General features: G+C 35.5%; 2 protein-coding genes across 6 annotated transcripts in view; one reads left to right on the top strand and one right to left on the bottom strand.

Moving 5' to 3' along the window:
• WDR17 (WD repeat domain 17) overlaps positions 1-14,936 on the top strand; it is a 69,021-nt gene that overhangs the window by 40,340 nt on the left and 13,745 nt on the right. The window contains exons 12-21 of the mRNA XM_025165100.2: positions 9-173; positions 1,956-2,158; positions 2,251-2,400; positions 3,438-3,568; positions 4,347-4,472; positions 8,307-8,462; positions 9,467-9,531; positions 10,899-11,031; positions 11,662-11,753; positions 12,316-12,415. Coding sequence (XP_025020868.2) covers positions 9-173; positions 1,956-2,158; positions 2,251-2,400; positions 3,438-3,568; positions 4,347-4,472; positions 8,307-8,462; positions 9,467-9,531; positions 10,899-11,031; positions 11,662-11,753; positions 12,316-12,415 — 1,321 coding nt within the window. The remainder of the gene's footprint in view (positions 1-8; positions 174-1,955; positions 2,159-2,250; positions 2,401-3,437; positions 3,569-4,346; positions 4,473-8,306; positions 8,463-9,466; positions 9,532-10,898; positions 11,032-11,661; positions 11,754-12,315; positions 12,416-14,936) is intronic.
• SPATA4 (spermatogenesis associated 4) overlaps positions 234-14,936 on the bottom strand; it is a 37,398-nt gene continuing 22,695 nt past the window's right edge. The window contains exons 7-8 of one of the 5 annotated variants that reach the window (XM_088132067.1): positions 10,519-10,570; positions 234-395 (exon numbers count right to left, since the gene is read on the bottom strand). In XM_088132067.1, the coding sequence (XP_087988193.1) occupies positions 10,550-10,570 (21 nt within the window). In that variant the 3' untranslated portion in view covers positions 234-395; positions 10,519-10,549. Of the gene's footprint in view, positions 396-4,467; positions 4,608-10,518; positions 10,632-14,936 lie in introns of those variants that run through there. The other 4 variants (XM_088132057.1, XM_088132060.1, XR_456004.4 and 1 more) reach the window with 4 other exon arrangements.

Genomic DNA, 14,936 nt, shown 5'->3' with positions numbered 1-14,936 from the left:
CTTAACAGAGATATGATAGCGACTGGATGTGAAGATAAAAATGTCCGTGTTTATTATCTAGCAACTAGTTCTGATCAGCCACTGAAAGTATTTAGTGGGCATACAGCAAAAGTGTTTCATGTAAGATGGTCTCCCCTTAGGGAAGGAATACTTTGCAGTGGTTCTGATGATGGGTGAGTATGTTTGCTTTAAAATTAAGTCTTAATGTTATAAAAACTATATTTTATTAATAACTATTGAAGTTAGTGGAATAGTTGCCTTGGATTTTGTAAAGGATGGATTATACAGAGTATTCATAAAATGCTAAGTTATTCTGAAAGACCATTGCTCATATTTTAGCTTCTTCGTGTTCCTCAAGGAAACTGATGTCTTTTCTATAGTCTCCACCATGAGGCCTGTGAGAGAATAAAATGTATGATGTAATCCATTAATATTTGTGTTACACAACTTATTAGTAGGATTCTGCTATCTTAATCATTTATTTCACTAACAGAATGGTGAAATACAGTGCATACACACACACACACACACACACACTCAAACGTTTGGCTAACATTCAAACATCAGGATAAATTATGTGGAATGCAAACCCAAACTGTAACCAAATTACTTTGATTGATAAAAGTTGGGATTAGTGATTGGGTGCCTGTTCTTTAGAATCATATTCAAAGAAACATATTAATATTTGCAGTAATGTTTTAATTATTATCTGAAGCCTACACTACACAATATTTATTTGATGGCTAACATAACTGAGCTATGTTATGATAATTCTGATATCTATGATCTATACGTAGCAGAGGCAAACTAGTTTCTGAAGAGGTTGCAAGGAAGCAAATGGCATTGTGATTTTGGCTTTTTTTTTTTTTAATGCAGCCACCATGATTTCAAAGCATGATTCATTTATTTACATGCCATCTGTTCTAGAGACTTAACATGCTGTGCTAACCCAGCCAACTGCTGTTTGGTGCAGTATGACAGAAATCAGTGTGAGGATAGATGTCATGACATGGATGCTTTCATTCAGCATCTTTCAAGGCTACAGGAAACTTGGCAGTGTGCCTCTAATTATGACAAGATAAAGGCTGGGAAAATGTTGGAAGGGTATTGCATTATTTTATGTCAGTTGTGGACTGCCAAGAAGAAGAGTAGACAAATCAAATAGGGCAGATAAGGATCGCATGTAGCCCATCTGCATTAATGATATTTAATGGTTACTTGTCATAGCTTGAACGATGCAGCTGTTATCAATAGTCCTATATCACTTTCATCTGCCAAGTCAGACCTCTCTTCTTATGCAATCATTTGTGCTTTTATCACAGAGAATACCCCAGTCTTCATTGTCTTTCTTTTGAGTTCTAAATATGGTATCTGTTCCATAACCTTAAGGCAGGCTACAGAAGATTTCAGCTGCATTTCTACATACATCTACTAGACAGTAGGTCTCATTTAAAATAAGTAGAGTTTATTTCTGAATAAGCATGTATAGGATTACATGGCAGAAAGAAAAGGCAGAGGAGAAAAACATGTTTGTTTCTCCCCTCGCCCAGTAGGGAAAAGTAAAGGGGGGGGGTGGAGAACATTATAAAGTGGAGGAAGGCTTCACATATAGTTGTGAAATTGAGATTCATATATGTGGGAGTGGGAGTGGGAGTGACTAAACATAAACATTGTGACAGAATGAACGCTATCACAAGTTCCTATTAAAATAAACATTAAATGAGTGTGGATATGGCAATTGCTGTGACTATGAAAAATCACTACTTTGGAACATCAGGTCATAGTTTTTCACTACATTAGAACATGTCCCCTTAATTTTATAGTAAGATAAAGTGCAGGAAACAGAATGCTATGACAAATTCTCATCAAGGTTCTTCCATGTGCAGTAACTAGGTGTGTGGTTTTATCTGGAGATGATCAAAATATTGCAATAAAATGCCATGCTTTTCTTACAGCACTGTTCGGGTATGGGATTACACACAAGATGCTTGTATCAATGTTCTTAATGGGCATACTGCACCAGTACGAGGATTGTTGTGGAATACAGAAATTCCTTATCTATTGATATCAGGCAGTTGGGATTATACAATCAAAGTGTGGGACACAAGAGATGGCGCATGTCTGGACACTGTATATGATCATGGTGCAGATGTTTATGGTAACATGTTTGATTTTGTGTTCTTGTACATTTTATATTCCTGTAAAAATCTCATTATTTTAAAGTAATTTATTGAAATTCTTTTTCTTTAGGATTAACTTGTCATCCTAGCTGCCCCTTCACTATGGCCTCTTGTTCTCGAGATTCCACTGTGAGACTGTGGTCTTTAACACCTCTGATAAATCCTCTCCAAATACGTATCTTGGCAGACAGATCATGGGATGAGATAATTGGAAACATTGGTGGGTAAATGATGACACATGAGCAGATTATATTTAATTGGTCATATTCCCACTTATTTGCTTGTGGCTTTCATGAAAGGCTATGGAATATCTTTAATACATTTATTTTCTTCTGGTCACACATGAGTTATAATATCTCTCACTCTGAACATTACACACAATTCCTATGGAGATTGTGTTTTCCTCATCCCTCTAGTCTTGCAGGTTGCTGCAAGTATGTTGATAATTAAATATGTTGATGGATGCGCTATACATTTTATATCCATATTTGGCCCACAATTTAGAGCCTTCTACCATCTTGCTCCCACTGTTTGAAATTGATTTTGAACTATTTTTAGAGTCAGATTTCCTGAAGTTTAAGGAGTATTCTTATTGGTTGCAGTATCTGATACCTGTAAAAGGTATGGTAGTACTGGGATAAGATAATGCTGTGAAATAATTAAATGAATGTTTGTTTATACATTTATTTATATACAAAATTATATATGTTGTAATTTCTATTGTTTTATTGTTTGTGCTTAAGTATATACATATACCAAATAAAAATACTACTTCTAATACTCCTTAACTTTAATGTACAAATAAATAAGAACAAATAAATTTGACAAATTCCACCTGCAGACAGCTGTTCATATTTCATCTGACATAGTTCATTATGTTCATGAATATATACAACTTTATCACAAATGTACAATCTCATTGAATAACAAACTATACTCAGGTACTCATTCTGATACCCATTAAGAATCCTATTTTCTTGCTTTTTATTTGACTTAAACAAGATGTGCAACATGCAAATCGTAATACTGGAGAGCACACTTAATAGAAGCAGACATAAGTGTTCAGGATAATTGCCCACACCAACAAACAATATAGGTGGCAAATCTCTTGATGTGTTGCTATGGAAACCCTAGACGAAGTTGGAAGGGTCAACAAACCAAGTTTGGCATGCATAGTTATCTTGATCTATGAGATAAAATACATATTGATGGTATATTCAATTCTCTTTTCAAAAATTTATGATTATTGGTTAATAGATCGTGCAGTTGAAGTAGGTGCCCCTCCTTTGTTATGTGGCAAAGCATCCAGGGATATTAAACAAGAAATAGAGAAGCTAAACTGTAATCTTCGAGGGAGAAAGCTAAGGTGGTTTTCAGAATGTTTATCAGTAAGTATTAATTTTTAAAAAATGTATATATGCAATATAGTATTTGCAATAATAGTCTTAATTCATTGTATGTAGATTAATATAATTGAATTTAGATTCCACTGAAATTAATTGGGTTAGTCAAAACATAGGCTTATTGATTTAAATGGGAATTAAATGCAACAGTCTTGAATCTTTCTAAACATTTAAACTCTTTGTATGCAACTTAATATAAGCCCTGATCTAAATCAGGCAAATAATCTACAGTTTTCTTTGTTGTTTGCAACCAAATACATATCTGTTGAAATGTTTTATTATGAAGTTTAGATATATCTAAACATTACAGAAGAAAATTTAAACTAAGCATAGACTTTATTATGGTCTTAGACCAGAAAAACTAAACATGAATAATTCAAAGGCTATATTAAGCAAGGGTCATAAATCAAGGTACAATACCAGGGGATACCTTGCAATTATATTATTTATTTATTGAATTCATATCTTCAATATAAGATTTTTACTGACAGAATCATTAACTAGTCTTTATATTACCAGCTAAAATTAAGCATTCCCAGAAAAATTAGCTCCAACCTAAAATAATAAAATTTTAGTGACAGAAATAGCAAAAGATCACAGACGCTTAGAAATAAAGAGAAATCTATGGAGCCTCTCTAAATTCCATGAACAAGGCAGTACAAATGTTTTCCAAGAGCACCTTGAAAAAGATGGTCATGCTAATTTTAGGCTTTATTCCAATATAGCATAAACAATATTTTCCTTTTGTTTTTAATAATTCCAGCCCCCAGGAGGCAGTAAAAACTTATGGGATCTGGTTGCAGTAATAAAGGGTCAAGATGATAGTTTGCTTCCGCAGAATTATTGCAAAGGAATTATGCACATGAAACACCTGATTAGATTTAGAATGGTAAGTTCAGTATTCAGACTTCGCATCATGTTGGGCTTTGCAGTGCATTTCTATACAACCATGGTTTATCCCATTCAGACTCTCAAAAATGCATTTGCCCTGGCATGTGAGTATCCTCCCCTCTGTTCCTCGGGGCTGGGGAGAGAGAGAAAGGGAAAGGTTATGAACGGCATCCCGCTGAGCAGAAAAAATGGTATTTTAGCCAGTGACCTATTGTTTGTTCTGGTTATTTCCCCTCATTATTTGCTTTTGCAGCAAAGGAGAATAAAACAGCGGCCGTGCAGCACAAATGGCAAAGCTCTTCCTTTGATCACTCCTTACGGATTACGGTGATGCACTCTGGGGACTAGAGTGCTTTGGCTTCAGTTGGGAGTAATCCGAGGAGCTGGGAGCTCTTGCTAATTGGGCATTGTCTGCCCCCACAGCTCTGGAGAAAATGTTGAAAACTGTCTTCTCAATTAAAATGGAGCAGCAGTTTAATTGACAGCTTAATTGGCACTGCCGGGACCCAGAATGGAACACCAATTATAGACTGGTGTAGCTTTGGTGGGAGAAGCCCTCACAGTTACTAAGAATGTCATACTTATCAGATAAGGTGCGATTGCAAAAAATATTTGTAACCAAGTTCCCCAAAACAGCATGAATGGAGGAAACATTTGAAACCCACTCTTGAATATTAATTTGTCTCTGGGTGTTAAACATTTCTTTTTAAAAAAATCTCTTCTTCCACTTACTGAGCCAGTGAATTATTTTTAGGCAGGGATTATAGAGTTAAATGTTTGTTTAGTTTATATTTGGTTTAGCTTACATTTTTCCTCATAAGATTAAGCATGGCAGTTAGAAATGTTAATTGAACCCTTAGCTGTACCAAATGTACAAATGGAAAGTAGAACATCAAAATATACAACAACTCTGTTCTGAATTATTCTGCACATTTTGCTCATTTAGTTATACAGGAATAGAAATAACATGTTTATTTTCCTTTTTCAGAAGGAGTTTTCATTGTAATGAAACTTGTTTTATTACAAAAACTACAGTATTGGGTTGTATTAATGTACAGTTTTGTAAGAAATAGTTTAAAACAGATCAAGGAACACCTTTTGTAATATTACAGGTGAAACTCGAAAAATTAGAATATCGTGCAAATGTTCATTTATGTCAGTATGGCAACTCAAAATGTGAAACCGATATATGAGATAGACGCATTACATGCAAAGCGAGATATGTCAAGCCTTACTTTGGTATAACTGTGATGATTATGGCATACAGCTTATGAAAACCCCAAATTCACAATTTCAGAAAATTAGAATAGTGCGAAAAGGTTCAATATTTTAGGCTCAAAGTGTCCCACTCTAATCAGCCAATGAATCCATAACACCTGCAAAGGGTTCCTGAGCCTTTAAATGGTCGCTCAGGCTGGTTCAGTAGGAATCACAAGCATGGGAAAGACTGCTGACCTGACAGTTGTGCAGAAAACCATCATTGACACCCTCCATAAGGAGGGAAAGTCCCAAAAGGTAATTGCAAAAGAAGTTGGATGTTCCCAAAGTGCTGTATCAAAGCACATCAATAGAAGGTTATGTGGAAGGGAAAAGTGTGGTAGAAAAAGGTGCACAAGCAGCAGGGATGGCCGCAGCCTGGAGAGGATTGTCAGGAAAAGGCCATTCAAAAGTGTTGGGGACTTTCACAAGGAGTGGACTGAGGCTGGAGTTAGTGCATCAAGAGCCACCACACACAGACGGATCCTGGACATGGGCTTCAAATGTCGTATTCCTCTTGTCAAGCCGCTCCTGAACAACAAACAACGTCAGAAGCGTCTTACTGGGCTACAGAAAAAAAGAACTGGTCTGTTGCCCAGTGGTCCAAAGTCCTCTTTTCTGATGAGAGCAACTTTTGCATCTCATTTGGGAACCAAGGACCCAGAGTCTGGAGGAAGAATGAAGAGGCACACAATGCACGATGCTTGAAGTCCAGTGTGACGTTTCCACAGTCTCTGTTGATTTGGGGAGCCATGTCATCTGCTGGTGTTGGTCCACTGTGCTTCATTAAGTCCAGGGTCAACGCAGCCGTCTACCAGGAGATTTTGGAGCACTTCATGCTTCCTTCCGCAGACGAGCTTTATGGGGATGCTGACTTCATTTTCCAGCAGGACTTGGCACCTACCCACACTGCCAAAAGTACCAAAACCTGGTTCAGTGACCATGGGATTACTGTGCTTGATTGGCCAGCAAACTCGCCTGACCTGAACCCCATAGAGAATCTATGGGGCATTGCCAAGAGAAAGATGAGGGACATGAGACCGGACAATGCAGCGGAGCTGAAGGCCACTATTGAAACATCCTGGTCTTCCATAACACCTCAGCAGTGCCACAGGCTGATAGCATCCATGCCACGCCGCATTGCGGCAGTCATTGGTGCAAAAGGGGCCCAAATCAAGTACTGAGTACATATGCATGCTTATACTTTGCAGAGGTCCGATATTGTTCTATTTCCAATCCTTGTATTATTGATGTCATGTAATATTCTAATTTTCTGAGATTGTGAATTTGGGGTTTTCATAAGCTGTACGCCATAATCATCACAATTATACCAAAGTAAGGCTTGACATATCTCGCTTTGCATGTCATGCGTCTATCTCATATATTGGTTTCACCTTTTGAGTTGCCTTCCTGACATAAATGAACATTTGCACGATATTCTAATTTTTCGAGTTTCACCTGTATATATGCCACAGTAATGACAGAAACCTTGTGTTTTTGCAATTAATATTGGATGCCCTTTTTGTACTTCTTAAAGTATCTACTGCTGAAACATTTGGGAAATTTTCCTGTGCAAACTGAGCTGAAAGAAAGAGAGGTACTTTTTTTCAGCATGACTTGTTTCCAATTAATTCCAGTTAGGGTTTGCTGTAAATGTCTACTGGGAAAACATTAAAAGAAGACAGTTCCTGCAAATCAGAAATGTACTGCCTGGAATATACAATAGGAGCTACTGGTCCTAAGGCACAAGTATTATCTTTTGCCAGTTAGCTGCTTTAGTCTAACTAGGTGATCTGTCAGAAAGAATTTTGCTTAGAGGATTTTCAGGAACAAAAATAAGATTTCCCTGAGTCCCAAATAGAAGCAGATTTGTTGGGTATCACCTTATATCAGGCATTCATTCTCTCTTTTCCATCTTTCACATTATCATAGCAGTATTATCTACTATATGTGATGAGAACAATTCTGCTAAATATGAACAGTTCTAGAGATTGGGACAACCTAACTGTCCAACTTTGACAATTGGCCATATTTTTACAAAGCAGGGCTGTGCATGAAATGGAAAACACATTTTCTTTCTAACCTAGGGAAAAAATAAATAATCTTGGAGTTCTACCAAACTGTTTCTTTGACAGAAACAATACTAGAAATGTTTTGGTTGTCTCGAGGATGAGATGAAGCAAAATCTAGAAGGATTCTGGAGTGACTTTACAGGACAGATAGGGCAAGAGCGATGTCTCTGTCCTCTTCGCTTGTCTCCTCTCCTCTCCTCTCCCAGTACCTACCCCCCCTAATCTTCCCAGCTCCTTTTCTTCCCTGTCTGCTCTCATCCACCAACACTGCTGATGTCCTACTTTCTCCTACTTTTTGTCCCCCAAACTACTTCTACACAGAACAGCCATATTTCTATCTGTTCTCAGAGCAAAACAGCTTCCTTTTGTGCTGTATACAGATCAAAGCACATGTGTTTCATTTACGCGTAGACCTCCCAAATATATGGATGTTTAGAACAGTTCATGTGTGAAACATTTTGTACATGCCCTGAAAACAGTTTACTGTGGTTTTTCCCTTTTAGTCCAAAGCACAAGAGCTTACAACAGTAAAGATGTCTAAATTTGGAGGAGGCATTGGTGCACCTAGCAAGGAGAAAAGGCTAAAAGAGGCAGCAGAGATACATCTGAGACTAGGCCAAATTCAGAGATACTGTGAACTTATGGTTGAGCTTGGAGAGGTAAACACCTGAACAATCTTGCATTACATAAATGTATTATATTCAATACTAATCTGGTAAAAATCACTTTAAAGGCAAATATGGGGGAAAGGAGGGAAAAAGATATTGTAACTGTTCTAAGGAGTAAGAGTGATTTTTAAATAAGTGATTGGTGGGCAATCCATTTTTTTTTTATACAAATCTTCTCTTTCTATTTTTGCATTATTCTTAACCAGAAAACATATTGGGGTAAAATCCATCTCTGACAAGGTACTGTGTAGTTATCTTTAATAATCCCTGCAAAAAGGTCAGGTCAGGTCAGGTCAGTTCAATTATACTTTAAGCATATAACTCTTTGATGCTTCCAGAAAAAGCCTTTATTGTTTATTTGGCTTGTCTCAAATACTGTCAGTTTGGTGTAGTGATTAAGGCATCAGGTTAGAAACCAGAAAACCATGAGTTCTAGTCCCACTTTAGGCACAAAGCCATCTGGGTGACCTTGGGCCAGTCACTCTCTCTCCACCCTAGGAAGGAGGCAATGGCAAACCACTTCTGAAATCTTGCCAAGAAAACTGTAGGGACTTAGCCAGGCAGTCGCAGGAGGCACCAAATACTGTATGGACATTCCTAGAGAGTCCAGATATTGGCATCTTTCATTTGAACTACTCTTTCTATTTTTTTTCATTATTAAAAAAGCAAAATTAAATAATTAAACAATGGCATTAATTATTAGAACTAAGAATTATCCAGCAGGAAGTACTCTTTGAAGGAAACAGTATTTTTCCAATTCTGTTTTGGACAGTGACAAATGACATACTGATTTCTTGACTGATTTTTGTTTTCCTATAGTTCCCTTCTAAATAGAAATGGAAAGATTTAATTTTATATCTTATCTGTCCTGTTAGAAATGGAAAACAAAATTAAAAGTAAATGCTATTAAAAAATGTTTAAAAACCCACAATCTGCTGAATGGCTCATATTTCCTGTGGTGGAAATAATATTAGGCATAATTTATTCTGTTTCAGTGGGACAGAGCACTGTCAGTTGCACCAGGAGTATCTATGAAATATTGGAAGAAATTAATGCAAAGGTAAGATTTTTTTTAAAGCATATTGTGTGGTTATATTGATTGTCAATTTTTGCAGCTGGCAGTGAGACTACCTGAAGGTAGTTTCTGGCACAGTGAAATGTATACTTTTTTGTGCATAATAAAACATCTCAGTTTTAACCAGTATATAGAAATTACTTCTTGTCTCTCACTCTTCCCAAGTCCCTCTCTGTAAGTACGTAAGTACGTAAATATATATATATATATATATATATATATATATATATATATATATTAATTACTGTTCATCTTAACTTGATCATAATTAAGAGTTAGATATGAACAAAAACATGAACCCCTAAAACAAAATATATGTTAAAAGGAGCTTTGAAAGAATTTCTTCAGACAAGGATGAAGAAGCTATGAAATCCCAAATGCAACTAAGTGCAATGATGCATTCTGGGATAAAACATCCTAGATTCATATATATGCTATTGGAGTCTGTGCTAGAGATGACTGATCAGAAAAGAAATCTGAAGATGTGGATAAAGTAAATGCTAAGTCTCTATCAGGAAGTGTGAAAAAGCAAATTCCATGCTAGCAATTATTGGGAAAAGGACTGAAAGTGAAAGTACAGATATTATAATGTATATAAAAATGTTTGTGTGATTATACTAGGAATTTTTTACTGTTAAAAAAATATTATACAGCTAGAAAAAGAATAGCAAGGGTAACAAATGATAAAATGATAAAGAGCTTGCAGGAGCTCTCTATGAAGAAATGTTCAAGTTTGGAGCTTTTTAATTTAAAGAAAAGAATTAACCAGGTATAATAAAAGTTTATTTTTTTTAAAGAATGCATGATTTGGAGAAAGTGAGAAACAAGAAATATTCCTTTAATTCAGCTGCTAGTTAAAATATAGAATTCAGTTTCTCAATACTGTATATGTTGTTCACTACCAACTTTTAAATGCCTTCAAAAGAGAAGTAGACAAATCCATGAAGGAGAAAAGGATGAAAGACACCTTACCTCTTAGTACCAATGATTTGTGGATTTCCTTCTATTTATGTTGGGCTTGCCACTGGAAGAATAAAATGCAACAGGAGATAAGTGATGATCTGATCTTGGGAAAACACTGTGATCTGTCATTAAAAAGCAACTTCTAGTAGTCACATAAAATATGTCTCACAAGCATATGTTCTTTAAAACAATATTAGTGAAGATAATTTTTAATTAGAATGTCTGTGTTTTTTCAAATCATGTTTTGAGGAAGAATAGGACACGTTTGAGAAGACAGGAACCTTATACCAATCTGTATACTATCTTCCGACTTCCACAAATGAATAGATCTAATACTAAATGTAACTGAAATGAAAATAAATACGCCATTTACTTTCCATTTTGAATAGGAGAGCTGACCAATTAATTCAGGAAGAAAATGATGATGTTATTCCATACTGCATAGCTACTGGTGATGTGAAGAAGCTTGTTACATTTTTCATTTCAAGAGGTCAACTTAAAGAGGCTCTGTTAATTGCACAGGTACTATATTGCATGTGCTTATCATAATCTGATAAATATTATGCATCTTACCATAAGATAAAACTTCAATTGATATACTATTTACTTATAGTTTCTGGCACTTTTCCTCTAGGAAAGCTCTAGCATACTGTATAAGAAAATATTTGTATACCAATTGTCTAAATAAACTTGTTGAAAAATAAACTGAGCACATAGCACAATTAGAATAAAAAAAAAATTACTTGATCCAGAATGTATTTGGTAATGAAACTAATAATAAAACTGGTTTCTATGATACCAGCTAACCTGGGTTGCAAAAGTTAATTATAGTTATAATTTTCCTGTATTAATCTTAGAAATTGTCAATGTGGAATGGTGCAAGTTTTAGCTATTTTTGTAGAAGCATGGCAAGAGAAGTAATACTGATAAGGTTGGAACAAGTTCTCAAAATGCCAGATATTCAAATTCAGCATGTATTTGAGCTTCTATGTAGGCTATAAACCAAAACTTAGGAATTTGAGTTGACAATATCATTGTATTGTAGCTAATACATCAATGGTACTATTCTTTGACTGGCACTAATCATAAGTTAATTAAGAGTGATATTGACTAATTTTTTAGTTTCAACTCATATTATTTTACTGATTCCAGGCAGCATGTGAAGGTAATATGAAAACATTTCAGAGTTCTGCATCAGATGAATCAGAACGTTTTGAAGGGAATAACATAGAAAATTACAATGAGTAAGTTCATACAGAAGAATGCATTTTTCATATATTTTTTATCCCTAGTCATAGGTTGGGAAACATTGTAGGATAATGGATCAATTAAAGAATAAAATAAATTATTGCTTTCCACAGTCTGAATAGAATGATTATAAAACAATATTTCCAGTGTTAATTCCATGCTAATGGGTCCTTATGTTTCTCTAGTTGAAGTTAAAAAAAAAGGTAAAACTAGCTCATTTTTTAAAATTCTGTAGATTGACAAATGAAGACTTTATTGTCAATTAATCAATCCAAGAATAAAATGAAATCCCTCCAAGCTGGAGCTGGAAAAGGCTTCAGTAGACCATTTCTTTATAAAGATGAGTTGATTTAATCTTTCACAGTTAGCACATTGAAGATACTTTCTGTGACATTCTTTGTCACCAGATCAGTCCTGTTGATTTGGCTAAAAGAGTTGGAGATACATGTCAGAACAATCAGAGAGAGATAAAGAAACCAGGGGATCTAGAAAATTTTAAAGTGGACAAACTTTTTTGGCTATTTTTAGGTTTAATTATTGACATTTTTTTTCTTATAGACTTCTATATAAAGTCAGTGAAGAACTGGCTGAGTGGTATTTTCAGGATGGCTATGCGGTGCTGGCTGCTTGTTGCCATCTAGCTGTTGAGAATATTGAGGTAAATGATTTTCTTTTTGTTCAGAAATAGAAACAGTAGCAAATTGCTTGCTTTTCCCAACATTTGTACACATTCTGCTAAATAAGGCAGTGTTGTTGCTTTTAAATTGGTTTTTACATCCCAGGGGTATTCAGGATGTTGTCCCATGGGCAATATAAAAGTACATATGAAAGATTAAACCCAGTTTGGTAGATACTATTTATTTCCATGTCACCTTTTGTAGGCATAAACACACAGTTATTGTTACTGGAATTAGTGCTTTAAAGGCAGACATCTCTCCTGGATCAGCTGTACATATCATGAAGGACTTTTAAGTGTTGCATATCACTGTACTTCGTGGATCATACTATTTTCAGACAAACATGTCTATGTAGTACAAGAGTATGAAGAACCACAGGCAGAAGCAAGGGGAGCAGAAGCTGAAGTATGGGGCATTTTTTAGGAAAGGTGTGCTCCCACTTTTCAGTGTTGTTAGTTAATTAATTATGCTTGACATACACTTTGAAGATGAAAGTTCCACATTCATTTTTTAAAAAAATTAAAAATACAACCATTCCCTAATGGAAATTGATTGGCTCCTCATTAAAAACAGTTCAGAAATTTAGGTTTTGGGTGAGGCTGATCACCAGTATTATCAGAAGGGGGTAGGATTTATTGTTTTGGACTGTTCTGCATCAAAACATCCTAGATTCAATCCTTGGTCTCTTGAGATAGCATTGGGACAGACTCTAATCTGAAAACCTGAGGATCTACTATGACTTTGCATAGACGACACTGTCCTAAATGGATCTATGGTCAGACTACAGTTTCTCATGATCTTGGTTTAAAATATGGGGTCCTTTTCTTTACATGTGAATCTATTGGCATTGCTAATATGATGGAATAACCAAAACTAGCTAAAGGTCAGGATGGGGGTGAGAGACCCAGAGATGATAAATGTCAGTGATCAACACAGTAACAACTCATACTTCTATCTGGGCCATTATATAAAAATGTTGGAAATACCTACATGTACTCTTTGTCTTGTACCTACTTTAAGGGGAAATAAAGTATTTCCGATTTATACTCAAAACGTTAGTACATTTCAAATCTAATTTGAGCATTCCATGGATTATTAATGTGTAAGTAACAAGTAGGTATTAACCCTTAAAATAGTTAAGACATTCCAGAGCTATACTTCTGCCAAAAATCATGATAACAGAACCTTCCACTTCTATTAAATATTCTTACTTTTTAAAAATTTTCCAGATTGATTCATTATGTTAGAAACTTCAAGAATTTTCTTGAAAGCCTAATGCATCCTGTGTGGAAATCTTTGGTGTTGAAAATTACATTCAGGGGATTATCCATGATTTCACTGTATATCCAGTTAATCTGAAATGAGTGCTCCTGTCTATCATGCCAATAAATCATTTATCACAGTGCTTTCTGGATTGGAAGGCTTGCTAGACTAGAGATTTCTGTACTCCTGAAAGTCAATGTATGTTCAGTATAATGGGTTTATGAAGTGTTGGCTGACATCTAAAGAAAGGAAACTGCTAGTAAAATGAATTGTCTCTCCCCTAGCACTCCCCATATCTTAAGAGCCCTTCTCTAGCAGGAGACTAGATTCCACTTCCATGAAATCTACTCACATACCAATGAATATAGTCCAATATAATGATTCTGTATGTGAAAACTCCCAGTTTGATCACTGTTCTGTCTCTAGTAAACATTGAAGGATTAAAGTTTAGTTGAGGAAAGTGAAAAGCAGGGAGTGTATGGCAGGAAATATACATTCTGTACCATATATAATTATTGTGGTAGCTGTTTATTTATGAGAGCATCTGAAGTTATAAAGTTGTGATTAATATTATTACTGCTGCCAGCAGTAGCCAATGAAGTCACTGGAATAGCAGTTCTTAGAGCCCAGTAATGCCAGTAAAATGTAGTAACCCCATTTTGTGGTATGGAGATACATTTTTATACTTCAGCTCTCTTGAGTTTAAGTCTGACACAGAGGTGCCATAAATGTATGCTGACGTTTCAGGAAATGACAGTGCCCAGAAAATCCATATATACAGACTTTACTGAAATTTCCAGACACACAGATAAAATGTTTAATTATCAGTAGTTTGGGAATATTTATTGCTGTTTAGTGGCAATGTCCAGTCTGCCATCCTTAGTGGTGAACAGGAAGATTTGTTAAGGCCCCTGTGGTGAAGACCCATATTTGGAACTGTCACTAATATTTGTCCTGAACCTCTCCTGGACAAGAAATACAAAGTATAGGTCCTTCCCTTGAGATATCTTTTGTGATTTCACTCTCTTTGGTCACCTTCCTCCCTCCTGAAGAAATATTAATTATATTTGCTGTATAGATGGAGGATATGACTATTAAGGCTAAACATTTGCTAAAACCTTTGACTTCTTTATCCAAACCTTACACTTTCTTGATAAGGTTTGGATACACTTATTATTTATGATAATAAAATAATATTTTGTTAAATGCTCTAGCTTACAATATACAGTTCTGCAAGCC

The sequence above is a fragment of the Python bivittatus genome, unplaced genomic scaffold (assembly GCF_059951505.1).
Source record: "Python bivittatus isolate LINGU-HERP-01145 unplaced genomic scaffold, Pbiv_v1 ctg000070_np1212, whole genome shotgun sequence".
Classification (NCBI taxonomy): domain Eukaryota; kingdom Metazoa; phylum Chordata; class Lepidosauria; order Squamata; family Pythonidae; genus Python; species Python bivittatus.
The sequence above is the reverse complement of the archived record's forward strand: the minus strand, read 5'-3'. Positions and strand labels throughout refer to the sequence as shown.